Source organism: Limanda limanda, chromosome 3 (assembly GCF_963576545.1).
Source record: "Limanda limanda chromosome 3, fLimLim1.1, whole genome shotgun sequence".
In the NCBI taxonomy this organism is placed as follows: Eukaryota; Metazoa; Chordata; class Actinopteri; order Pleuronectiformes; family Pleuronectidae; genus Limanda; species Limanda limanda.
Window position 1 is genome coordinate 7921638 of NC_083638.1, and position 26601 is coordinate 7948238.

Here is a 26601-nt window from a genome sequence, read left to right on the forward strand (position 1 = left end):
ATCACCTACGTGGACTGTGTCTTTCTATACTTGAATTTGATTGGCTTGTAGACGGGCGTGAGTTCCCTAGATGGCGTGTTGTTGAAAACCAGGAAGTGTCTCAAGGCTGATTTTACTCTCATGGCTGCAAGAGTCTGAGAATACAGGTTATATTCTAGTGAAAGAGAAATTCTTCCGGAAGGTATTTTATTCTTGATTGACAGGTAGAGTATCTCATGCCAGTGTGGTCAGCCGCCATGCTTCAGTTACCTCAGACCCCCCCACAACCCCCTCCCCCAGACAAACCCCCTAAAAGCACAACCGCTGGTAGCTCCAGTAAAAACCCAGAAGACAACAAACTGTGAAACTCAAACTAAGGCTTTAAAAAGGTCCGTTCCCAGATCGATGTACGGAAACGACAAGGTTCTTAATATGTGGAGAAACAACAGTTAAGATCAACTGACCTTCCCTCCTGTGCACGTATCTACAGAAGTAGATGAAGTGAGCGTGGCATCCTCATAAAGCCACAGATCATCTCAGCCGCACCGGAGCATTAAATTAGGATCGTGACAGACGCGACAAAAGCCTGTTGTTGGGTTTAATTGCCGGGCGGTTAAATATGGTGTGAGAACGTGAGGCGGCCCCGGGGGGAGTGCTCGGGTCATAAAGCACCGGGAGCTTTGTGGAGTGGAGCCGGAAATCACTGCTCCGAGGGAAAATCCTTGACGGCGGAAAATCAATCCCCGAACAAAAGCCAAACTTCAGGATGAATTCAGAGTCTCGGCATAGAAACGATCTCATTTCATCAAACGGGCGACAACTGAGACCCAACATGTCCATCCATCACCTGGTGTAGCCGCGTGCTACTGTTACTCACAGTCCGGACCGGACCGGATACACATCTTATCTTTAAAAATGCTCCGTCACGTCAGGAGCTTTGAACGAGAGAATCATTTAGCTCAATGACACTCAGTCATCTGAGTTTCTTTCTCTGTATGTGTGCCTGTGTGTGTGTGTGTGTGTGTGTGTGTGTGTGTGTGTGTGTGTGTGTGTGTGTGTGTGTGTGTGTGTGTGTGTGTGTGTGTGTGTGTGTGTGTGTGTGTGTGTGTGTGTGTGTGTGTGTGAAAGGCCAAGGACAACGACTGAGCTAAGCAGGGAAGACTGATGGACTCGCAGTCATAGTTGTGTCATTACCGCCCAGTGGAATACGATGGTTAGTCCCCGCGGTCTGAGCTGTAATTAACAGATTGGGGACGAGTGATGAGGAGCGTCTGTCCGTATCTAAACTCGACCGCAGACGAATCTTCCCCTCCGAGCCGGAACTCTCAGGGAAAGACCTCGAGGGAACGTCTAGCGTCTTTAAATCCACTGCACTCGAATCACACGTTAAACGGCACAACTCGGAAAGTCAAGAGATAAATCGGACAATCAAGAAGTTTGTGTTTCAGTGGAAATCTGTCACATGAACTGGTTATTGCACAGTTTATTCAATGGAAATCAGGCAGAAACTTTGCTCCTGAATGTTTGCTGTTAATCACATGTTATTGAAATGTGTGTGTTTTTAAATTGAAATGTCACTACTTATACTTTTAATTCAGAAATCAGGGATTTGCCTGATTTTACCACCGGTGTTTAAACTGTTTTGTGCCGTTCAACCACAACTTTCTGATGCTAACCTGAAACTCTCCCCTGTATGAGTTGACAAGGATCCGAAACACTGTTAGTTTACATGTCTGTGAGGTTAGACATTCAAATTTAGAGGAAGAATTAGGAGACAAGTCAGTCAGGTTGAAGAGAAATGAAGGACAAGGACCTATAGCTCTTGATTTTGTCACAACAGGATTATCCCCAGAGCTTTAAGACCAGAGGTGGCTACACCAAAACCTTGTAAATCTTGTTATCTTTGAAAGTAAATGTCTTCTTTTAAATATGACTCCTTATTTTCAGACTGAGAGATGTAATCTTTTGTTTTAATGCCATAAACATCGACAAACCAACTCGCTTGTGCTGAATTCTCTGATTCATTCGGACATTCTCTGCAGTTTTCACTATTGGCTGTTAGGAAATCCTCCAGAAGACGTCCAGAGCATCTGACTCAGACATTGAGCCCCTCTGGAAAAGTTCAGGAGATTATCCAGAAGTCAGTGCTTGGCTGAAAGCAGCTTATTTGCACACCATGCTACAGTCCTGAACACTAGAGATATAAGGATGTGGAGAGTGAGTTTAGACAATCGTTTGCAGGAGCAATGAGTAGAAACGCAAATTTCTTGAATCTATTATTTACAGCGTGTCCCTGCATCTGAAAGCACAGCAACATGTTTACACAAGTTTCAAAATTAAAGCTGTGAGATCTCTCATCTTTACCAAAAAATCAATCTCGCTTTTAACTGATATATATAAAGATTAGGTTTAATTGAAACTTCAGCTCCCCTGACAAAAGCTTAAAGTGGAGATATGATCGTTGCCGTAATTAACAACGACGGTTTTATCAAAAGCGAAATAAAATAGAAAGGAAAACCAGAATTTGTCATCCCTCGTCTCAAAGCTGAGAAATTATCTCTCAGTGGCAATCTGATATCACAATCAAGCTAATATGCAAACAGGGAAAAGCAAATTGCCCCAAGACTTGCAGCAAAAAACACGTATCTCTGTTAGTGGAATAAAGCCGGCCTGTAGGTAATCTGCAGTCTCTCCCATTAGGCCACTTAGAGCAAATCATGTCTCCAGGCCTTCACGGGACCTTTCAGGCTCGACTCCAGCTGAAATGTGAACACTTTAGCCCGTGGACCGTGCCGAGCGCCAACGCCAGCGAGCGAGCCCTCTGGCTGGAGGATTACCAGCCCGATCCCCCCCCCCCCGCAGCTCAGCAACGGTCAGGAAATTGAACGGGAATAAGCAGGGATGAATAACCGTATGAGGAGCGCTGCCAAGGACGGCGTTGGCAGTGTCGGAAAACACGTGAAGTCGGGCGTAGCGCAGATGGCAAAGATGGATGCCGCCCAGAAGAGTTTGAGAAGTGGGACAGGGAGGCGGGGGGGGAGGCACTTGGTTTATAAACACACGCGGCACGCTGTCGTTCAGGGAAATGACTGTAATTCATTACATTGACCTTTAACCGGCTCGCTCGCCCACTGTGACTCCATCAGACCTCAGCCGGTGTTACCCAGCGGGTCGAGTCCGTCCGACAGAACCTCACGCCCTCGGATCTCCAGCTCCACGCACAGCGCCTGGCGAGCGGCGCTGATCTCCTTCCAACACGGGTCTGTGTTTCATCCTCTCTCACTGAGCAGAGGAAAGAGGGTTTCATTGTTATGTTTTACCCCTTCCTGTCTTTTTTACTCGCACAATGGTTTTCTGAAGCTTTTATTTAAAAGATAAGTCTGTTTAATCCTAACTAGGATCTTGTTGTTGCAGCTTTTCACAGTCGTCTCTTATGATAACGTGCACGAGTTTAGGTGGAGTGACACAATGTTGAGATTTAGAGATTTAGCGTGTGCTTATCTTTATCTGTCAGCCTCATCGCGTTTCACACATTGTTATTCCCACCACGGCGACTCTCTTTTATACATTTTACAGAACTAACACAGACACCAAACCCTTGTTTTGTTCCAAGGGATGAAAAGTTACTACTTTCAGTGTTCACAACAGTTAATTGCGTTTGATTATCATTAAAACTTTGTCCAATTACCTAAGTTTTAAAGTCTCAATGTTAATGTGTTCAGATTTGACTCTGGTGGAACTGGCGGATGGTGGAGATGTCGCTCCTGATATTCTTCACCACACTTCATCTGAGGTGACTTTGTATTTTAGTTTTTCAAAAGAGCACTGAGGGGAAATTTGATTGAAGATGTTCACCTTGTCAGCAGAAGGTACGGAGTGAAAATCACTGTCAGAGGTGGCAACACTTTGAATTCAAGTTCATTTTAACTTAATGCCAGAGGAGGGAACTTCTGACTGGACGGAAATAACTTAATAATAATGTAACTTCTGGGCTTCATACTTTTAAAAACGTGATGTTTTGCTGCTTCTCCTCAGCAAAGGTCACGTTGTGATTTCAGAAAAGAAAACTGCAACCAGCACTGACACAGGTCGAGAGAAGAGGCAGCTTTAGAAAAGACTAGTTATTAATAATTTTGAAATGAATGACAATAGAGGGAGTTAGGTTTAGCTGAAAGGGATCCATTGGTAGAAGTATGAAATAGTCCTTGTGATCCTTGTGATTTCATTCAAAATGTACAAAATGTTGTTTTAATCACCCTAGAACAACTCCTTTAAGTTAACATAACTTCAATTTAAATACTTCATATTTACAACAGGAGCGGGTCCTCTTTACGGAGGCGGCCATGTTTTTACAGTAGCCCAGACTGGACAAACTAAACACCTGCAACTTCACCACTACATGTCACTAAACTCTACACACTGAACCTTTAAAATGAAAAAAATTGTGTATCAGGGCTTTCAGGACATTTTCATCCCTTCAACAATCCCGTGATAACACTACAAGTCATTCTGGTTCGTGCCCTTTCACGTCTGCTGGTTCTCTGTCAGCTCATCTCGGCTCTAACACGGTGGAGACAGACTTCCCACCGAGGAACCCGGCTGATTTGCAGACCTACAAACACGGCCAATTACTCTTTAATGCCACTGAGTGAGAGCCAATCACCGGCGGCATGGGGCCACTACCAGGTGGGAGCAGACGCACACCACTGCTCCCATCACTGCAGCCGGAGCCAGGACAAATGAGGATTACCTGAACCGCTCTGATCAATAAGAGACTTTCCTCTGCGTCTGGTCTCTCAGCGCTCATCACTTACGCCCTCATCAGCGCTGCATTGAAAACCTTCACCGACACGGAGGCGGCCTGCCATGCAGAATAATCGAAACCTTCTCGACATATTGCAGGTGTGTATTTCCATGGGCCTGCGGCTCCTGGTGTTGTTGTGTGTGACCAGACTCAGCAGGGGAAAGCAAGCAGAGGCTGTCAGTTTTAGCGGATTAGCTGTAGCATGGGGCAGGTGGTGCACTCCGGGTGGAGACACGTCGTGTTCTCCTGCGCTTATCTGCAAACCCAGGACAGCTACAGCTACACACACCACCACACGCATGCACACACAAGCATATGTGCACTCTCACACACACACACACACACACACCTTCATCCCTGCTGTGGGAGCTCTGCAGGCAGGCGCTGCCCTTGATGAGCTCATTCCCAACCTCTGTGGATGGGAGTCCTGCAGGTTCGCACACACACACACACAGAGAAGATCTGCCTGTGTGCAGCTTGCAGCCACCCTGTACACCCGCATGTGTGTGTCCCTGCACCTAGAGGCCTAACACAGGGTTTATTTGCTACCGCACAACAACAGCAACTGTCTGTCTCAGCAACACAGAGACACAGGATGGTGGAAATCCTGCAGAAATGACTTCCTGGATCCTAAACCGTCGGTCCCAGGGGTTTGCAAAATGGGTTACGACGACTCTCTGAGACAACTAATGACTTGAGGACGCAGTAAATAGGAAACACTTAGTGAAACATGCACCAGAGCCTCCAGCAGAATGTTCCCAGTAACAGAAGGAACAACCAAAACACTGACATTTAATGGTTCAGTTGGCCGGAATTACAAAAAATACATTTCCAGGCTCCTCTCGCAAAGCGCAGCCATGGAGATGCTTAATTTATTAATTTATTTTGTGTGCCAAGGTTTTTAGATGTTTGCCTGAGACCATGCCAATACAAAGGAAGTGAGCGGAATTTAAATTGCGTCGCTCACAGCATTTTAAAATACGATCTTGCTACGAACAGTTTTCACTTGAACTGCTTCTTTGTGTCCCTGTTGAACTTTTCCAATCTAAGTTAAATCGAAGTCCAGGAACGAGAACATTTACCTCAATTCCACCGCGATGAAGGAACTGAGAAGCTGAAATTGTGAGTAAAACATCAACACTTTGAAAGTGCAATTTGAAATTGTCATGAAATATGAATTTTGAAGAGATGAAATCTATGATTCTTGTATTGATTTCATATATTTTTTAACCTTCTTATCCAAGATAAGAAATCGTACCTAGTACAATATGTATTAAGTTGTTAAACAGAAGTTTTCTGTATATTTTGCCTTAAATGATCTGCATCTGTTCTGAACTATTTAACAGTTTTGTAAAGTGTAGTGAAACTTATATCCATTCAGTTTCTTGTTTAGAGGAACCCTGAAGTGTGGTTAGTCACAGTTCTCGTTTTTCCCACGCGTGCGTCATCAAAAAGCCTTAAATCTAAAATGTCCCTGTCTCCCCTTTGCCTGTCGGGACCACCCAAGTTGGCAGAATTGACGAGACATTAATCACAGCCACTCAAAACCCACAGCGACACTATGGACTTTATGTAAAACACAGAGTGATGGATCGGAATCAGCTGGAGGCTCAGACATTTGGCTCTAAAGTGATTTTATCGAGCGTATTTTCAATTAGTGCGACACAATGTGATGAGCTCACTCTGCAGGATTCAACATGACGTGTCCAGCTCAAGCTAAAAGTGGCTTTTATGTTTGAATGTGACTGGAGGCTGCTGGTTCAGTTTTTCTTTTGTTTGTGTGCGTTTCATTTCTGTGGATAAAGGATCAAATAGAGAGAAGTGATGTATTATGATCATTGGTATTTAAATTTGACATATTCTATTTAAATTGTCAGATAATAAAGATGCAGATGTTGAGCCATTTACTCATTTATAAAGACAGAGGACATACATTTTTTGTTGTTGGACGTTTGTAGTAAAAGTATTTGTTGTGTCTTTGATTTTTGTCCTTTTGATTCACTTGGTGTCTGGTTTGATGTTTTTGTTATTCTATGTGTGTGGCATATATTGAGAAATTCAAATACATATCATAAAAGGAAAGATAACGTGTCCATCCAAAGAGTTATCACAGCAATTTATATCCTCGAGGGAGAAATAACTTCTCTCTTCAAAATGCAGCAGCGTGCTTTTATCAAAACACTTTGATTTTTTAAATTGCATTTTACTCCCCTGAAATTCATTACGATGCATGAAATTGTCTATAAGAAACCTTTTGATTGCCTCCTGCAACCGTCCAGAACTGTAGCAACCTCTCAACCCCAAGTGTCTGAAGTGGCGCGAAGCAGTTCCAGCTCCAGTGGCAGCGACGCTATTAGCCCCAAAGTCACCACACATTATCAGGCAGTGTTAAAAGCTGAAGAGAGAGAGAGAGAGGAGGAGGGAGGGAAGAAGCTGAAATGTGCTGTGTGGTGTCAGCGGAGATTGAGCGGAGATCGGGGACATGGTAAAGTCTGTGAGCTGAGGGGACGCAGCCGAGTCCGTCCCTGAACCCGGGGAGCTCGGCTGCTCCGGAGCTAAATGAAAGTAAGCTGAACAAACACAAATAGCGCCCGTCAGGTTTGATGTGCCGGCCCAGCGCTGGGATGTAATCTTATTACACACGGCAGAGAAGAAGAGAAATAAAAAACGGATCTGTAGGTCGCTGCAAACCGCAGCAGAGTGCACCCCCGGCTGGTGATACAGGAATCGCGAATGGGAGAGAGGGAGTCGTGGCACGGGTTTGATTGAATGCACGTTAATTAGGCCAAATTAAACGTCGCTATTGTGCTCGGAACACAATACGCAGCCGGCGAAGCGGTGAAACAAATCCACCTTTGCAAGTAGAACAAGGGCAAGTCGGTGTTCGAGCTCCACATTAGAGCTGCAGAGTTACAGGGCACAACAGGAGCTAATGGGTCCATTACCGTGGGCAGAGTGACCCGTGAGGTTCTCTCACAGCAGGAGGATCCTCCACAGTAACCCCCCTGCCCCCCCGAGACCATTTCTATGGAAATCAGCTCAACCCTACATATGTGCAAATCCCTGACTCGACTTGAGCATGCCTCACGAGCTGCTCTGGCTTTTTCCCTAATGTGCTCACCACTAAACATTTCCACGCTGATGGGGCCTTTAATTTGAAACATGGAGGAGGAAGGAGGCACTCGAGAGGCCGTAGAGTGGGAGATCATTTGGTTATATTGAGGAAATATGTCCATATAAAGCTGGGAACATATGCATGAAAGATTTGCACCGTCTCCGTGCACTTTGGTTTGGCATTAGAGCCACGCTGGGATTCCTCCTCTGCGCTAGCAACCGGCCCGTTAGGGAGGAGCGTCCCCGAAGCACTCAGCAGGGACACAGGGAATTAGGTTGTTTGCTCTGTGCTGATGCAACTATTTTCAACATCAGCAGGTCTAGCACTTTCCTTTGTGTAGAGCCTCACTGGGAGTGGTATAGACCAGCAGGTATAGATCATTTTTTTGGGGATGCAATTAAAAAGTTGTCAACAACAGCGGTCATCATATCGGAGCTGAGAGGAAACAGCAGATCTGAGGGTACAGACACAGGATGAGTCCATTAGCAGGAACCTTAAAGCACTCACATACACTGAGTGGGTCAGTCGGTCACTGGTGTGACACGGAGCTGGAACAACAACACAAAACCCACAGGAGGGTCTCAGTGCTTTTCTATCAATTATAATTAGTCCCGTCTCACAGGATTCATCTGATCGTACAGAGTAATCTTTTCTCCCGAGCGGCTGAGAGCTCTGTTATATGGCGTCCTAATAAATAGAGTTCAGCCTCAATGGTCTGTGATGGAACTAAACACTGGATTATCTCCAAAATCCTGCAGCTCCAGATAACAGTGTCCTAACACCAGCAGTTAAATGCAAAGACAGCAACTGGCAACGGCACCAGTACTAAACTCAAACTGGTGACAGAAGCATAAACCATATGTTCACTAGAGATGAGCCGGATACTCGGCTGAAACGAGTATCCGGTACGGATAAAGCACTTTTGCCGAATTCGATTATTATAGGAGTAACCTGAGTCCTTATCTGTGCTCCGACTGAATGAAAATCCTCACACAGCGTCACAGCGCTCCTCCCGTCACACACGGCTCTGCTCACTCACTCACAGAACAGCTCTCTGTCTCTCAGTCACTCAGGTTCACTGCGCATCGGGACTGTTCCATAGGCTCAGTCAAGGAAGCAGAAATGATTTGTTCATTTCCCGACTGGGTCTTCGGGTACGAGTCTTTGGAAAATTTTTCACGAGACCTGCATTGGCTCAGTAGAGGAGCGCTGGAGATGCGAGGGACGTTCACTGTCTCCCGGAGAAGTGAACGCTCTGTGTTTTTAGTATGGAAAGACGTGAATTGTATTTGTTCACGGGTCATGGTGACTGGTTTTGTTGTTTTCACTTTACATTTACACTTAATTTACAGTAAATTAAACCTCTATTAAATACAGTACAACATGACAGTTTGTATGGTTTGAAATTGTCATTTATTATCACACTGGCATTTAATTATCACGGCAAACAATTACACTGCACTAAACTTTAAGTGTTAATGTAAAGTGAAAATAACAAAACCAGTCTGTATGACTTGTGAACGAATATAATTCACGTCTTTATATACTAAAAACACAGAGTGTTCATTTCTCCGGGAGACAGTGAACGTCCCTCGCATCTCACTCACACACACACACACACACACACACACACACACACACACACACGCACACACACCTGGTGTGGAAATAAATTTTAAAAAAATAAAAATAAAAAAATCATAAAAAAATTTCAAAGTTAAAAAAGAAAGTTATGTTGAACCAGCCCACTTCCGGGTTAAATCACGCCCACTTCCGGGTTATACCCCGCCCACTCCGAGTACGGATACGGATAAGGATAATTCATATGGTTAACAGATACAGATACAGATACAGATAATGCTGTACTCGCTCATCCCTAATGTTCACATTTACATCATTTACAGTTTAAGCAAAAACGTTCTCACAAAAAAGTATAAATACACAGAAAACATAAATAGAAGCAAATATCTAAAATTCGAATTAACTCTGACACCGATATATCGATCAGGTTCTTAATAAAACTTACTAACGTACGTCCACAGTTTCCTGTAAAGTATTTACAAAGTGAAGTCACAACTTTCCAGGAAGCGAGTGAAACAGCTTCAGCTACTGAGGTTAGAAAGTAAAAATGAGCGGAACCAGAACCAAGGCAATGATATTACAAGCTTCACATAAGATTCACACTTATATCTATGTCCCTCTCACACCTCGGTGGACGTGAAACGAGCGAATGGGAGCAAAGCTAAAGGTCAGAGTCAGAACTGTCATTTCATGCAGAGCAGCTCGGCTGAAGCTCCGCCTGTCGAGCTCCAGGTCCTCACGCTGTGGCAGCAGCCGGGCCGGCTGGAGCCTTTGAGGAGTCGGTGAGTGTTGACAGGACGGATCAATAGAGACCACCGACTTCTCTCCGGCTGCCCGGGATTAGAAAGAGTTTCCAGATCTGCAGAGAAGAGGAGCAGCAGCAGCCGTCCTGCAGAGCGCCGCCTTCCAGCCGTGCTCATCTCCAGAATCCAGAAAGATGTCAGCCCATATGCTGGAATCCATCTTTAATGGAAGAGATAAACACGCAGGCGGCGGTGGGCAGGAGAGAGCGGCTCCAACCGTCATTAGCGTGTGTTTGTGTTGCTACACGTGTGCATATTCTGCATATCACACACATTTGTGGGTTCTCCGAGATCAGGCAGATGGCTTTGAATAATAAAACCTTCAACACGTGCCCGCGCTGGGTTTAGACATCAGGTCTGTGTCGTACACGCTGCGGCAGACACACAACACGCTGCGGCAGACACACAAAACACTGCAGCAGACACACACATGTTGCAGCCGACACACAAAATGCTGCAGCAGACACACACATGTTGCAGCAGACACACAACACGCTGCAGCAGACACACAAAACGCTGCAGCAGACACACACATGTTGCAGCAGACACACAAAACGCTGCAGCAGACACACAAAACGCTGCAGCGGACACACACATGTTGCAGCAGACACACAACATGCTGCAGCAGACACACACGTTGCAGCAGACACACAACACGCTGCAGCGGACACACACATGTTGCAGCAGACACACAACACGCTGCAGCAGACACACAACATGCTGCAGATCCACAGGCTTCTCGCACCACACAAAAACATTTTCATCAAAAAATCGGAGCCTTTTCCTCTCAGGGTCATAACTCTGGCAAAACTGGAACACACACACAATAGATCTGGCACAGCTGGATTCAACTCACTCTCCACATGGGTCGTGGATAAATGCCCAAATATATTTAGAGACGATCGTGTAGCTTCAGTTATTCTCTAAACGCTGAGGATTTGAGATTTACTTTATTCTGCAAAATCCAACAATCTCTCGTGGAACTTGCTGCTTTCTGATTATTCTCAAAAGGTGAATGCAATTAATTCCCTCAGCACAAAAGCTCATATCTAAAGGATCATGTTATAGGTTGCAAAACTGACAATTGTTATCAACCCTTTAGCTACAGCACAGACAACAGCACTCAACCACTTTAACATTTGACAATTTAAGCATACAAATGTAAAGGTGTTACATTTTGAAATATCACATCTTATCCATCCATCTATCCGACAAACAACCAATTCACATTCTCACCTATATGATCAATTTGGAGTCTTGAATGTGTTTGGACTGGGAGGAAGCTGCAGAACCCACAGAAACCCACTGGGAACCTTCTTGCTGCAGTGCCACCCACTCATTCACATTCATTTGAATTAAAATGTAACATTAACCGTCTTGTTGTTTTGGGATCAAACAAAGTGGAAACAAAGCAAAACTCAATCGACGTCTCGAGATCCGGACGTAATCGAGTTTAAACACATAATCCAGAAACAGGAAAATTCTTCCTCCTGTTTAAAGCCGAGAGAAATATCAATACAACCTCTCACAACAGATAATACACCTCCTTCCCTCCAGGAGAGAGAGAGAGAGTCCTTTTGGCGCCACAAGGTGACAGAGCGAGAGAAACCAGGCCCAGATAAGACTCTGGTAAATAAGTGAGTAAATAATCTCATATTCAGTCATTCAGCCGCATATTCAAACATTCATGGGGAAACAATAATCACGTTTCATGACAGCTTGGAGACAAAGCCAGGGACGACCCTCTGTTTGTAAAACACACAACAGGACACACAACAGGACACACAACAGGAGGGATCTATCAGGATATCAGGGACACGCTGCTCAGATTTGTTTATAACTCAAATGTTCCCCTAAACCCATTAACATCGGAGGTGAGGGTGAAGCCATGTCAAATATCCCCACGCTGTACAGCAGGATTCCAGCTAATCCACTTACAATAGAAGTTTGAGCTGCCTCAAGGGAGCAGCCCCCCCCCCCCGAAAACGTGGATAATGCCGCCGTAACAAATAGAGCCGCGGCTGCACGATTTAAAAAGAGTTGATCTGACAACGGGCTCCGGCTCGTATGATGAGGGCCGGTGGTGGATTGGAGAGGAGCTCTGGGTTAAACCTCTTTACCATGCAGATCAAACTCAGCCCAACACACTGAGCGGCTCGCGGCGCCGCAGCTTTCAGAGCGTTCAGTGTGTTCAGCGAGTTTAGGCTCCGGCCCAAAAGACAAGCGAGCGTCGAGCAAATCCTCCAATCCGCCCAGCTGCCACGTCCGAGCCTCTTTATCTAACATGGACATTAGAGCTAGCACGCGTTCTCCGAGTCTGAGAGGCCGAGGGCGTCACTCTGCCACGTCCAGAACCCGGAGGAGGACAGAACCCCCGTCGCATTATACGTCTCCAAACTCAGATTATACGTTTTCCAGGAAACATGAAGACCTATACCCAAATACAGACTTATTCTGCACTTCTTAATTCCATACAAAGCCAACCGAACCAATTTTGAACCTGGACGACAAAAAACCTTCCTCACACAGTATCCCCATTTATGACGCGTTTTCTTTCATCTCATCACTTTTTGTCCACATTTCCTTATTGTTGTCTCTTCTCTTATTCATTTTCCAACAACAACAAAGCTCTTACATGTATATATCTGCAGAGACTCAACCTATGTGGCCTGAGCCATCAAGGGAACAAGACCTGGAACTTCACATCACAGCACAGCATCATACATCAACCTCATAGCTGCATAATCATATGTAGACATTGCAGAGTTTGACATTTTTGAGAGAAATTAAAGAATGAGATAGAAGAGTTAGAAATACAGTTTTAAAACCTTAAAATGTCCATCAACGCCGTAAAATATCATTAATGGACAAAATATACAAATCCTTATCATTATTTGGTCTTTCCTCATAATCCATGAATCCTCTTGCTTCGTGAAACCACTCACAACCATAAACAGAGTTTCCCAACTCACAACATTGCATCAGAACCAATCGTATTCCCTCCTCCTCCTTCCTCCAGGCCTCACTCGGCGTTAAGCCCCAACAAGCAGTGAATTAACGCTCACCCGTCCTGCTCTTAACATCTCAAAGCTGATAAACATAATGAGTCAGTCACACGAGCCTGGTCTCGGCCCGAGCTTCAGTTCCTACCTTCACAGTAAGTGGAGTCCCCGTGGATGGAGGCAAAGCCGCTCTTGCATTCACACTCTGCTTTGGTATTCCGGTTTTTGCACTCGGAGTTTTCTCCACAAATGAGTCCCTCTGCGCAGAAGTCATAACCTGAAGGAGAGGGACGGAGGAAGGCTTGATTTACTTTGGATCTGAAAATTTGCTCTCGCCCGACGGCAGAGAAATATTCTGTTCACACACACACGAGCAAAGACGTAACTGTGGATACAAATCAAAACAAATGCACAAATGAGGAACTTTGCTTCTGACAAGACGTCTGATTTACAATGTTTACGATGTGTTGCAGTGATAAAGTCTTGTTTTCCGTGAAAGCACACAGACATGAAAAATAAAAAACAGTACACAATCAACATCTCGGAGAGAACGTCACAACAGAGTGTGTACTCCTGCATTGTGTGGTCACGATTTTGGATAAGTTGTCTTTTATAATATTCTCCTTCGACAACAGCAGATGTATTTTGAGATTCTGTTTTAGAGAAACATCTCCTTGAGAATCAGATGCACTTTTTCAGGCTTGCTGCCAGGAATCAAACTGGGTCCGACTGGCTCAGCACCAGAGGTTCACCGCCCGTGTGCCACCGCGATTCTTTAAATCTAAACTCAACCCCACACCGAGGTCCTGCATGTGCACAGAAACGTGACACCACACACACAGAGGAGCTGAGAATCAGTGGTGTGAGGAGACAGACACAGATGATTGTCTCCAGTAGGAGCCGGCTGATGCCGACCATCATGTCCTGTAATGAGTGACAGACCGGCGGCACATAAAAGCCCTGAGAGACGGGGGAGCCTGGGGAGCCATTGCTGGGGAAAGAGCTGTGTCGGCATTATTCAGCCCCCTCACGCCACAGAAAAGGGGGGGTGTTCATGCCAAAGGACGGAGAGAACACAGGTGAGTGCATGTGTGGAAAGTAGAGTCCTGCTCCAGAAACCCTGAGAGGACATGAACTCTATAACTCCACTGGTGGGTTCAGGTTTTCACCTCAGCAAGTTGGTTCGGTGGTCAGCTTGTATTTGGTGTTAATTAGTGAGCGAGAACACACAGAATAAACAGAAGGAAGCAGGTAACTCGTCCATTGTTCAGGAGTGTAGAGATCCATTGTGACAACAGATGACCAGATAGATAGGAATTGAGTTGACGGAGCTCTCATCCACGACGTTCTCCAGGCAGGAGGTGCTAACCTCAAGATCGACATCGTCACATCAGCGAGATACACAGAGACTGTTCCTGCTTCTCTGCACTTTTCATCATCGAATAGTAAAACCCTATTTTAACTGCTCTTTGTGGGTTGATATAAATGTAATTCATTGTGACACGAGCATATAATGTTGTTTCATCTCGATCAAAGGCCCTGGAATCGCATTCAAATCGAATTAAAGGCAGATTTGTGGATTTACAACCCACAAATTTACAAATTTACACATTTTGGTGCAGATTTAGATCAGCAGGCAAATTCAGGAAGTGTTTTTTGTTCTCTTAACTTTACTAAATATAATAGATGTATTTAATTTTCTGACATTTTCACCTATTTCCTATGGATGGATTTTTGATCTTGAAGAAAAATCATATTTTGTTGGTTAAAATCTTTTCCTCGGCTGAGATATGAGCTCTACTGAGATGTACCAAGGTTTAATTTGCAAAGCACAGGATTCTGGGAAAATCCATCCCAGTAAAAACAGAGGGGTGCGAACACTCTGACAACCGACAGCTGTATGATTACCAACTTAACAGAGCGTGACTTTGTGGACTTAATACTGAGGCTGGAGTAAATTTCCGAGCAAAGGCAAAGCCCTGAGTCACAAAGTGGAGAAGAGGTCTGCAGATGATTTGGAAATAATGAGCAGCTCTGAGTTTTTACTGCCTCAGGGTGTGAGTGTGAAGCAAAGAGAGAGGAAGAGGAGGAGGAAGAGGAGGAGGAAGAGGAGTAACTCTAATCTTTAAATGTTGGTTCTTACAGACTAAACTCTCCTCTCTCTCTCCCTTCTCTCTGCACCTCTATCTTGCCTTTCCTTTTTTAAATCTTCCCTAATTCTTATCAGCTTCTCTCTCTTCCTCTTCCTCTCCTCGGGTACTCTCTCTCTCCATCCGACTCCTGACTGTTCTCTCAACACATCAGCTTTTATCCTCTCATGTGCTCTAAATGCCCTCCCTTCCCTCCGTTCTTTTCAACAGAGCAGCTCTAAGACTTTATATCCTCTTCCCTTCTCCTCTCCTCGCTGCCAACTCCTCTTCTCTCTCATCTCCCCTTTTCCTCCCCCATCTTTAAAAAGGTATTTTTCCTTTTCTATTTTTCCCATCCCCTGCATTTTGCTCTTCCGGTGAATCCGGGCCCGGCTGCTTATCTTCCCTAAACGAGACTGCAGTGTCCTCTGCTCAGAATCCGCCCTGGGTTCCTCTCATAATGGCTCTATGGCTGACAGCCTCCCACAGTTTGTTTATTCAGTGTATTTACTGAATTACCGGTGGCTATTTACCCTGTAGTACCTGCCTGCCAAAGCAGCGGGACTCAGGCAAATTGGCGTAGCAGGTGCCTTATAGCCGACAGACCAATCTGCTCCGGTAGCTACTCCAGCCAAAAAGCATTCATACTGGGTTGAAAAGGGAGAGAAACATATTCATTGCAGAGGCGCAGCCTGAATCAGCATCCGGACGACTGGCTGTGTTTGCTCCTGGAGGGGAGGGGGACGACACAGAGTGATTCATGCGACTGTAGAGAGTAAATCATGGAGGGAGACGTACCTCTGCACACGTTGCAGCAGCGGCCGTCCGGGAGGATCTGATCGCCGGTCGTGCAGTTGAGCTCTGGACAACTTTCTGAGACTTTGATCATCAGGCCGTTCTGGAGGGAAACAGGCAGAATGTTGATATTATGGTTAATTTCCAAACCAATTATTTGTGATTGGCTAAGTTGGGGACGTGCACGGATACAGTCCCTTTGCACATTTCACTTTTTTAACCATGAAAGTGTGTTTAATGAAACTTAAAAACATTCTTTATGAAAGCCAGAAAAAGCATGTATCTATTCATTCACTGCAAATTCTACACATTGAACTTTAGAAGGGTGGGTTGACAACTGAATTTTCAAAAGCAAAGCGAAATAACCAAATGGAAAATGACATACTAGCGCTTAGTTTTATTTAACTGAAGTAAAATGCTCTATACAGCTTATCTTCATATACTAAACATAATGTAACCATAAAAAACAGGTTGAAAAGTTCCAGTTTGATGGGTTGAATTCAACTTTAGACATATTGACAACACTGGCAACAGCAAATCAGTCAAACATTATTTGAATGTCTTAAATTGGATTCAGAAAACATTTTAAATATTAAACTCTCCTGGTTTGCAGCTTTTCAAATGAATCCAAACGTTACCCTGCTTTTATTTTTATACTTTTAGGTTTATTTAATTTCACACAAAGGCCTGTGGCTACATTTTGCCAGTTTGAACCTCATGATTCCAGCATCACAAGGTGAGGTTGACACTGCTTTTGTAACGTATGAGACCACACACATAGTTAAAAGGATGTATTTTCCGATATGTAAAAAAATATATATTTCGGGTCTGAATCCGGCTGCCATGACAACGGAGGAAGTGGAAAGTAAAGGCTGTCCGTGCGGCTCACATCCATGAGGTCTGAATACAGAGTGAGCAGCAGACACAGGCACCAAAGGAAACAGGCAGATGCAACTTGGTGACATCTTCCCCCTGGGATTTAAAACCAAATAGACACAACTCGTCCTAATGAAGAACCAATTCACTCCTTATTCATTCATAAATAAACACATAACATTAACTCCTATCCTATATCACTGTCCTACATGGTTATGTTATATGCTTACACCATTTGTTGCTATAAGGAAGTGACAGGTGTTTTAAGTGGTTCTTTCCTCAGGTGTTTTAAAGGATCTTTGTGTATATAGAAGAGGAGCTGCTTCTTCTTCCTCTTGCTGAATTAATGGACAGAAAGAGGAAAGTGACGTGTTTCCTGAACAAAAGAACATGTAAAGCTTCTCAAGTTTTCTTTAAGCAACACCAAATATACCAATTATTTACAAAAAGATCAGACTGCGTAGCTCTCACTGTTTTCCAACTCATGAGTCATTTGAACCTTGAAATAACAGACAAAGTTATATTATGGGATGGAAATGTCCATAATGTCCTCTGCACCTGTTCTTCTATTGTTCTCGGGATTAATAAAGTATCCATCCATCTATCTATCTATCTATCTAGCAGCTTTTTCCATTAATTATCTAGACAGTAGCAACCGGCCATATCCTAATTTGTCCTTTGTCAAGTTCATTAAGACCCAATTCATTGTTGAGGCTTCTTTTAAGACCATAATACAGCCATTGATTGAATTAATTATGTGGGAAACTCTGGAGAGTATCACACACGTACTTCTTTATCTTCCAGCTGATGTTTGTACGTTTTATGACGAGGTGGAAGGCGAAGCTGCTCCTGAGGACGGTGAGAGCAGCAGCGACGAGGCGGGTGAGAGAATTGAAGGCAGGAATAATGAGCACCGGGAAGGAAGACGGTGCCGGTGAGAGCGACGGCACTGAGGAGCCGGGCAGGAGGAGAATGAGGAGCCGGGCCAAGCAGCGAGGGAAGATCAGAGAGAGAGAGAGAGAGAGAGAGAGAGAGTCTCCCCAACATCCACAGATCAGGGAGGACACCTCCGCTCACCCTGAGAAGCGCTGAGGTAAGAATGATCAAACACCAGTGAGGTGCAGGAAGTGATGAACCCCCGAGCGACACGGCAAAATAACAGCTGCCTGGTTGAGTTTCATGAGCGACAGGCTGGATGTGGATCAGCTGCATGTGTCACGAGTTGGTAGAGACCAAAACATCAATTACAGGAGAGTGACTGCAAATCGCTGCCCCCTACAGGTTAATCTACTTTACTAATTGCTATTAACAACACTGGTTCCTGTGCACCAGCAAATGGCTCCATCACGGAATCCTTAAGGCTTCCTCTTTGTGTGATATAACAAATACAAATGATGATCCAAATAAGTCTTTAAAATTAAATACGAATTGCAGTCTAAAGTTTACCTGACAGGGAGAAAACTATTTCATGTGTAAATGATGAAGAACAAAACATTCTCAAGCTTTTGGTGGCATTTATTTTGAAGGTCTCAGGATTTATTTGTCCACAGAGGGAACTAAAACAAAACTTTGCAATTGAGTTAACTTGGTGAATAGATTTTTGGGGAACATTTTAATTGTAATTAAAAGCATATAAGTGGCCTAAAATATGCGAAACCTACTAATACAGTTTGATTATATGGTTTTAGTCGTGGACCAGGATGACTTTAATCATTTCACACATTTTCTCTCTCTCTCTTTCTCTAAATGTCAATGCATATATTATTCGCTGCTGTTCCCACTTCCTCCCTCTCCACTGTTGGAGGTCCAGGGAACAGAGCGAAGTTCAAAACATCGACCACCAATCAACCGCACCAAAAAAAAAACACAGCCCTGTTCACTGTTCTAAAATGTTGACGTATCCTGCTGAGATTTAAGGAACACGGAATATATGAGACTATAGAGACTTCTGAAAGTATCAAAATAAAACGTTCTTTTGGTCCCATCCAAAAATAATTTGTCCACAAATCTGTCATTTAGCAGCCTTCACATCCAGGAGAAGAGGAAGCCTCTAATTGCTTCAAGCTTCCAGACAACATAGTGATGGCTCAGGGTCTCCGAGGGCTAATAAGGAGCAGAGGAATCCACAGTGCGGCTCTTTGTGAGCAATCACACGCACAAACCACTAGTGTTGCTTCCTCAAAAGATGTTTTTTCCTCTTTAAAGATAAATGGCCCCTGAGCAGAGGAAGCTAACCTCTGTTCTACGCTGAACTGGAATAATGGCTTTAATTAGAATCCATGCAGTGATGAAGCCCCAATTTAAATCAGGCCTTTGTGTTGCTGTGTTCATAAGTTATTCTAATTACCTGGATATCTCACCATTACAGGGGAGAAAGAAAGGCAGATTGAACAGACTGGGACAGGGAGGGGAAACTAATAAGGCCTGCTGGCTAATTGAATAACACACAGAGCTTTCCACCGCACAGAGACTTAAACATTCACGCTGAAAGGAAAGTGTTGCACAGGCTGGAGGAACAAATGCTCGATATGTAAAGTTACCTTGCATTCCCTGCAGCTCCGGGATAAAAAGCGCCGGCCTTCAGAGAACGTCTTGCCCATGTAGGTGCACTTCGCTGTGGAGAAACAAAAACAACTGCTTCAATATCACTCGCCCCCATTAAGGCGAGCACAGTTAACTATGAAACACCAGCAGCAGAATAATTCCTCGGCCGGTTATATAAGCTCCTGCAGGACTTTCAACAATAGTGGGTAATGCTTTTAAAAAAAGTTTCAGCCTGAAGTTCTGCAGAGCAAATTTCATTAGAAACAAACTTGTTCTTGGGCTAGTGTGCATAAGTGGAGAGGAAGTGTATCAGCGCATTAAGAATACAACAGAGGAGACCCTTCTACATATTCCTCCGGCGATGAAGCAGAAATAGAAAATGAAGCATATGATACGACGTCCTGCTTCTCTCCTCTCTAGAGGGCAGGACCACGGACGCTCCCTCGTTCGTCTGTGCCAGAGCTCTGATGTGCGCAGGGGAGGAAGAGGAGGAAGAAAGAGTGAGCGCAGGGATGGAGGGAGGGAGGCAGAGGAGGGCTGGAATTATTCAAAGATGGACTACACCTCGGGGATTTAGTGTTTTTTTTTTTTTGCAGAATAGCGAGAGAGAGACACAGTTGTTCGCGGGTCTGCGAGCAGTTAGCAGACCCGTGTGCTTTCCATTTCAGCTTCCATGAAAATCAGGCGCCTGTGATCTGTGCTGCTGCAGAAAGTTTAAAGTTTACGGTTTCATTGCAGCAGCAGAATAACAGCTCGAAAAACAGAAGCCGTATCAATAGTGGTTGTGGTTTTAAATCAGGCTGCTGTTGTATTCAGGTACTGACAGTATTGGTAATTTGGTCAAATGTGGAAAAACAACAACTTCTTCTCCCAGTTAATGCTCAAGTTAGGTTTCCACTCTTGGGTGTTTCCGGGCTAGCGGTGTGCTAACGAGCTAAAAAGGCGGAGGAACAGCGTTGGAGGAGGAGCGGCGTCTCCATTGGCCGACAGACGGGGATTGGAGCGAAACAGGAAGTGCAAACTGGGCAAAGAAGGACGTGGAAGAGAGGCTTCATGTCCGCAAATGTAATGTGACATCTGCTTCCAAAGAGAGGGAAGGAAGAGAAAGTGAAATGTGGCAGATACAGCGTTTTTAAAATGTGCGGGTAACCTTTGAAGTAACAGAGCTTCAGCTTCGCTCAGACTTAAAGACGAGACGGTTGTTCATGGATTTTTATAATCTGTGGCCAGCGAATTCTAATTCTGACCCTTACACTGCATGATGAGGTTCAAAAGTCCATTTGTAGCAGGTTTTTTTTATAATATTTCAATAAGCATCGCTGGAAATAAGGGAAATTATGCAAGACTACTCCCACACATGGTAAGATTGTATCCTGCATGTTATCTGCTGCTCTTCTTCTTTGGTTTTGGAACGATTGAAAGAAAATCCTCCTTCAGACTCTTGATCTTCTCACACTCTATGCCGTCTTTACCATCAGCGAACATCCTGCTTCTACTGCTTCCCCTTTGGTTTTGCGACTACGTGCTGCAGATACTCACGTCTGCACTTCCTGCAGCAGGTCCCGTCCACGTGAACCGGCAGCGAGTCCTCCGAGCAGTTTGCCGGAGGACAGAAAATCCTGCGACACTCCACTACGCCATTCTGAAAGAGAAAAATCACATTTTCTTTCTTTTTTCTTTTTTTTTGCCCACAGAAAAACATGTAAGTATCAGAAGGAAAAATCCATCACTCAGCGAGCGAGTACACCTTTCGCCTGTGGCACTGCTGAAAGATTCACAGTGAACATGTCTCCTGCTTGCCTCTATGTCTCAATTTACATTTTCACAAGCAGTCATTCAATTTTAAAACCTTGCTCTGGAAGCTAACTCCCTTTTCTCCCCTCCGCCCAACTGTAAACCTGAGTATGCGATGTTCTCTGCGGTTTACAGTGCAGCTCCAGCAGAGTTAGCACCATGCAAACCAACCCAGACCCTCTCAGAACACCGCCTCCAGGACTGCAATCTAAAAAACTGAAAGCTATATCATAAAAAAAAAGAAGAAAAATAATAATGTGATACAGCCCAGATAACAGATTCATCATCCAGCGCTGGATGGCTGATACTGAAATTGAGCAGCCGGCTGATAGCAGGTAGTTACTCGGGCCCTGAAGGACTGCCTTCATTTCTGAAGCTGATCTCTCTCTCCCTCTCTCTCTCCATCTCTCTCTCTCTCTCTGCGAGCGCCTCTTCATTTCGTGAGTCATCGGAAATGCTTCCCCCAGGAAGCCGCAGTTATCAGTTAATGGTTTGTCCACGGGAGGAAATCAGACCAAATCAACTTCACCCTGTGCTCGATGTGCAACGATGCGGCAAGTCCATTTCCCAAGGGCCCGGGAAGGGGACGGCCTGATTCAACACATTCTGGAATCTGACTCCTATGTATGAGCGCGGGAAAAGACACTTATTGGGGGGGGGGGCTTATTAGGGGGGCAGGCCATGGGGCAGGGGGGAGATGAGGCAGGGAAACTGGGAAATGTGATGGGAATTGGAGTTAAGTGTTGAATGAGGAGGGTTGTGATGACTTTCCATTAAAGAGGAAATTCTGTTCTGTGATTCAGATTTCTGGTTTAAGAGAATATTTTTATTTGTTTAAAAATAAATTATCATTTGATTTTCTGGGTGTAGATTCCTTTGATTTCCATGGTCACTGCACAAATTTCATCTTTTTGTCTTTGATTGATTCTAACTTTTTATTTTCTTTAAATGGTTGAAATATCTTGATGGGATTAATAAATATATTTTGTTACCAAACTTCAATGAAGAGTTGAATAGTCAGATAATAAAGATAAATGTACTTTATTGATTCCACTTCAAACTCTATCTGATCTTCCTCTACCTTCTGTTTGAAATGGAAATGACAACAAGAGAAGAAGATGATGTCAGACTTTGTGGATTAAGACGATTTTAACAAATCTTGATGGAGCTTAAATAAAAAGGGGACTCAATTAAGGGATTAATAAACTAAGCCTTAGATTGCTTCCTCTGTAGACTCACACCTCGGCAGGTCTGGGAAACAGCTTTAGACTAATCTCACACTTGTTTGAAGAAAATAAAACATTCATTCACAGCCAGTGGTCGGAGGTTTTTTGGGTGATTTGTCCTCCCAATCTTTTTGAAAACGATATCTCAAGAGGGCCTCGAGTGAATTTCTTCAAATATTTGCAAATTTTCACTCACAGATGAACAGATTGGGATTTGGAGGTCAAACGTCAAGGTCACAGTGACCTTGCCAAACCCTTTTTTCCTAATGAACTCAAAATCTAAAGGATGTCTCAAAATAATCCTTTCAAATTTGACCCAAATGTTGATTTAATGTCTATGATTTGATTTATTTGGTCAAACGACAGAGTTCCAGGTCACAGTGGCCTCACATGATATCGCAAGTATCCATTTGGGTATTAACCTTCCAATTTGGACCAGTTGTCTCTTGAACTCCAAGAACAACTTTAACCTCATGTCATTGTGAATGCAACTCGTCTCCTGGAGAGACTCACACTCCCCTGGATGGCGGCGGAACACAACAACAGTGCTGGTTCTGGTTTATCGTGTGAGAGTTGAACACCAGGGGCCTGTTGTTGTGAAAGTTGAGGGTGACACTGACCTTACATGCACAGTTCCTGCAGTTCTCGGGCTCCACCCACAGCTCCTGGTCCCGGTACACCAGGCTGTTGGCGCTGCAGGTCCGCTCGCAGTGACAGCCCTCCAGCTGGGTCAGCCTGGACTCGGCGTAGTTCAGCTGAGGACGAGCACAGAAGCATCGCCAGGGTCAAATCAGGAAGTGTAAAGGAGAGAGCAGGTTTAACCCCCCCGCCCACCCTCCCGGTGTTCCAGTGCTCAGTTTTCACAGAGAACCGCTCCACTGGGAGCCGCTCGTTAGAAGAGCCCACTGAATAATGAGTGATCATCATTCAGCTCAGGCTCCTCACCTCAGGCTATGATCTACTGAGAGATGACAAACAGGACTGACAGCCCTCCCCCTCTTTCATTCCCACACACTGATACCTCCCCCTTCTCCAGATAATGTCATAATCATCGCTCGACCAGCTTGTCTCACGACTGAAGAGACGTATATTTGACTGACAAATGTCACGAGAAGATGTCAAGGGTCGAACCACGAGAATCAGAGGAATGACAGGATATGAAAAACCTGTCATCAGTGTCTTTACTCATGATGTATAAACTATCAATTTCTTCTGGCCTATGTGTTTTATAAGAAATAATCGATGCTACGTTACGCTAGCAGGTTTCTGACTTGTTTCTTTCCTCAGTAGTAAGAATGATCTTGAACTACAATCAATCTAATCTCGCTTTAGAATAACCCTAGTGTAATATTTCTTAAACAAATTACAGGATTGCAGTTGTGTCTTCAATAGTCAGCCAGCCACAGAGAAATCAACGTCCTTCAAAGTCCAGTTTGTGTCTATAATCGACACAGAGGTTTTGTTTGCGTCTCCATCAGAGCTCAGTCTCCAGCTTCAGTACTAATTTATAAATCGGTGTGTAATACCAGTGCTGCCTGACCTATATCTAAGTAATGAGACTCCAGTTTGAAAGGGGCCAAGGTGGAGGAACTCTAAAAGGTCCAATTGAACTCAGCAGCGTGAGTCAACCTGATAATTACAGTTCCACTTCAGACACTCAGGGCTGTTCTGCCGATCCGCCTCCCCTCCCTCTGAATCCTCTGCTCGCAGCTCACGGTGTCACAAAGAGCGGACTCGCCACAAAGGACAAAACATTTCCAGATATCATTGAGGCCTTTTCACTTCATTGAGAGGAAACCCGGCTGGCTGGCGACCTCAGAGCTGTGCAGTGAGCAGTGAGCAGTGAGCAGTCGAGAAGTGTCCTGTCAAAGCCCCAAACTAAATGTTTGAAATGCAATTTCAAAGGCAGGCAGGCAGGCTGCCTGGAGGCGCCACAGAGGAGCAGCTCTCCTGGACAGCACGAGCATCAAATGGCACCGTGCTGCTGAACACAGGAGTCAGAGGCTAACAGGCATGTGTCTGCTATGGTTGATACATGAGGCCGAGAGACAGGAAGTAAGTCAACGACAGCTGAAGACAATGTGAGGACACTTGTTTCTCTGGGTTTCTGAAGGATCTGTCAAATGTCTGTTTCCTTCAAAAGCAGAGGATCAGGCCTGGTTAGCAATTATATAACTCTGTCTCATGTTTTCACTAAAATTACTGAAGGGATTTCCATGCAACCTGGAGGAAGGACGGGACGTTGGCTTAGAAAGATCCAGAAAAAATGGGGAGGATCCAGGAACAAGTTTGGCTACACAAACCCATAACTGTAATTAATTATAATTAATTAATGATAAAACTAGAAGATCTGTCAGGTTCAGGGTCTGACTCTGAAGAAACCAACAGTGTTGAAAGCAACAAAAAGATGATGATTTGGATCTTTACAGTTTTTACTATTTGAATTAAACAAATATTGGCACTCTTTGTTTATAAGACGAATTTATATTGAAAACACAAAAATCGCTACGTTTAAGTAAAGTTAAATTTTTTTATTGGGACTGTTTAGTTGGGGAAACAAATAAAAGCTTTTTTTTTTTCTGTAATTGCGATGAAACCAGACTTTTCCCTTTCAAGAGGAAATAAATCCCGAAGGATTAGTATCTGTATTGATGTTCCGTGTTATGTTATCGGGGAAAATAAATGGTACTGAGCCATTTCTCCAATGTGTTTCATTGTTAACACAAGCTTGTGCTTCCTCTCCACAAACACACACAGGTGTGTAACCAACAGACGCCATCATGCTAATCCACACACACACACACAACGAGGCTCATTGTCACTTCACCTCACCTTGACTCTCCAGATCACACATTCAGGACCTGGTGATTATTCACCTCACGCTGGATTCAGAGATAAATTCAGAGCAGGTGATGGCTGCCTCCACCCCCGCTGCAGCTCCCATGAGCAATAAGGTCGGGAGGAGAAGTTTGAAGGAGGCGGAGCTGACACAGCAGTCAGGTAATGTTCTTCAATTTACTCTTTATTTACACCGACAACCATTCTATAGCTCACCCGCCTGCTGAGATGCCCTCACCTCCTTCACTCCCACCTGAGGGCTCTCATTTATGCACGTAGAGTCGCACACACACACACACACACACACACACACACACACAAACACACACACACACACACACACACACACACACTCAGAGTCTATCTCACACGTAGCTATGCAGATGTTTAGTCTTATAAATGGTTGGAGCTCTCCCCCATGGCTCCAGGGCACATTGCCTTTTAGCCTCCTGTTGTGGCAATGCAGTCGACTGACACCTTGTTTGAACCTCCTGCGCACCTGTGTGTGTGTGTGTGTGTGTGTGTGTGTGTGTGCGTGCGTGTGTGTGTGTGTGTGTGTGGGTGTGTGTGTGTGACCAAGAAAAACGAATTTTAAATGTCAATTTCAACCCAATATACACAGAGATGCTGTATATATTTTCCTAGAAATGCATATGCCAACTGAAATGGCTCCCAGCAGGGGGCCGTAATTCCACCAGGACCCAACAGAACACATTTCAATTCACGAGATCTTGAAAATGTGGAAAACCATCCAATCTCGAAATTGTGTTTTTCCCTGACTCATTCCGCCTCAAGTCCCGAGGTAATTTAGCCTTGATTAAGATGGAGCTGCTACTGAGGAGTGGTCAATAAGATGTTTACTGTTATACTGTTAATATAGATTTTATTATTCAGAGAAACTACTGTATATGAGGAAGGAGTTTTAGAGGATTCCTGGAGTTAGCCAGGTGGTCACTATGATTCAGATAATACGAGACCCTTTGATCTTTCCTTCCCTCAGCTCCTTTTTCATACTAAGAACGGAAAATACACACAAATACTCACAACTCAGGGTATTTGGTGTTTTTTGGCCAGTTTGAAAAACCCAATCTGCTGATGAAGACTATGTAATACAC

General features: G+C 44.4%; 1 protein-coding gene across 1 annotated transcript in view; it reads right to left on the minus strand.

Moving 5' to 3' along the window:
• LOC132998680 (protein kinase C-binding protein NELL1-like) overlaps positions 1 to 26601 on the minus strand; it is a 213412-nt gene that overhangs the window by 111140 nt on the left and 75671 nt on the right. The window contains exons 8-12 of the mRNA XM_061068408.1: positions 23269 to 23403; positions 21168 to 21270; positions 19625 to 19698; positions 16212 to 16311; positions 13433 to 13561 (exon numbers count right to left, since the gene is read on the minus strand). Coding sequence (XP_060924391.1) covers positions 13433 to 13561; positions 16212 to 16311; positions 19625 to 19698; positions 21168 to 21270; positions 23269 to 23403 — 541 coding nt within the window. The remainder of the gene's footprint in view (positions 1 to 13432; positions 13562 to 16211; positions 16312 to 19624; positions 19699 to 21167; positions 21271 to 23268; positions 23404 to 26601) is intronic.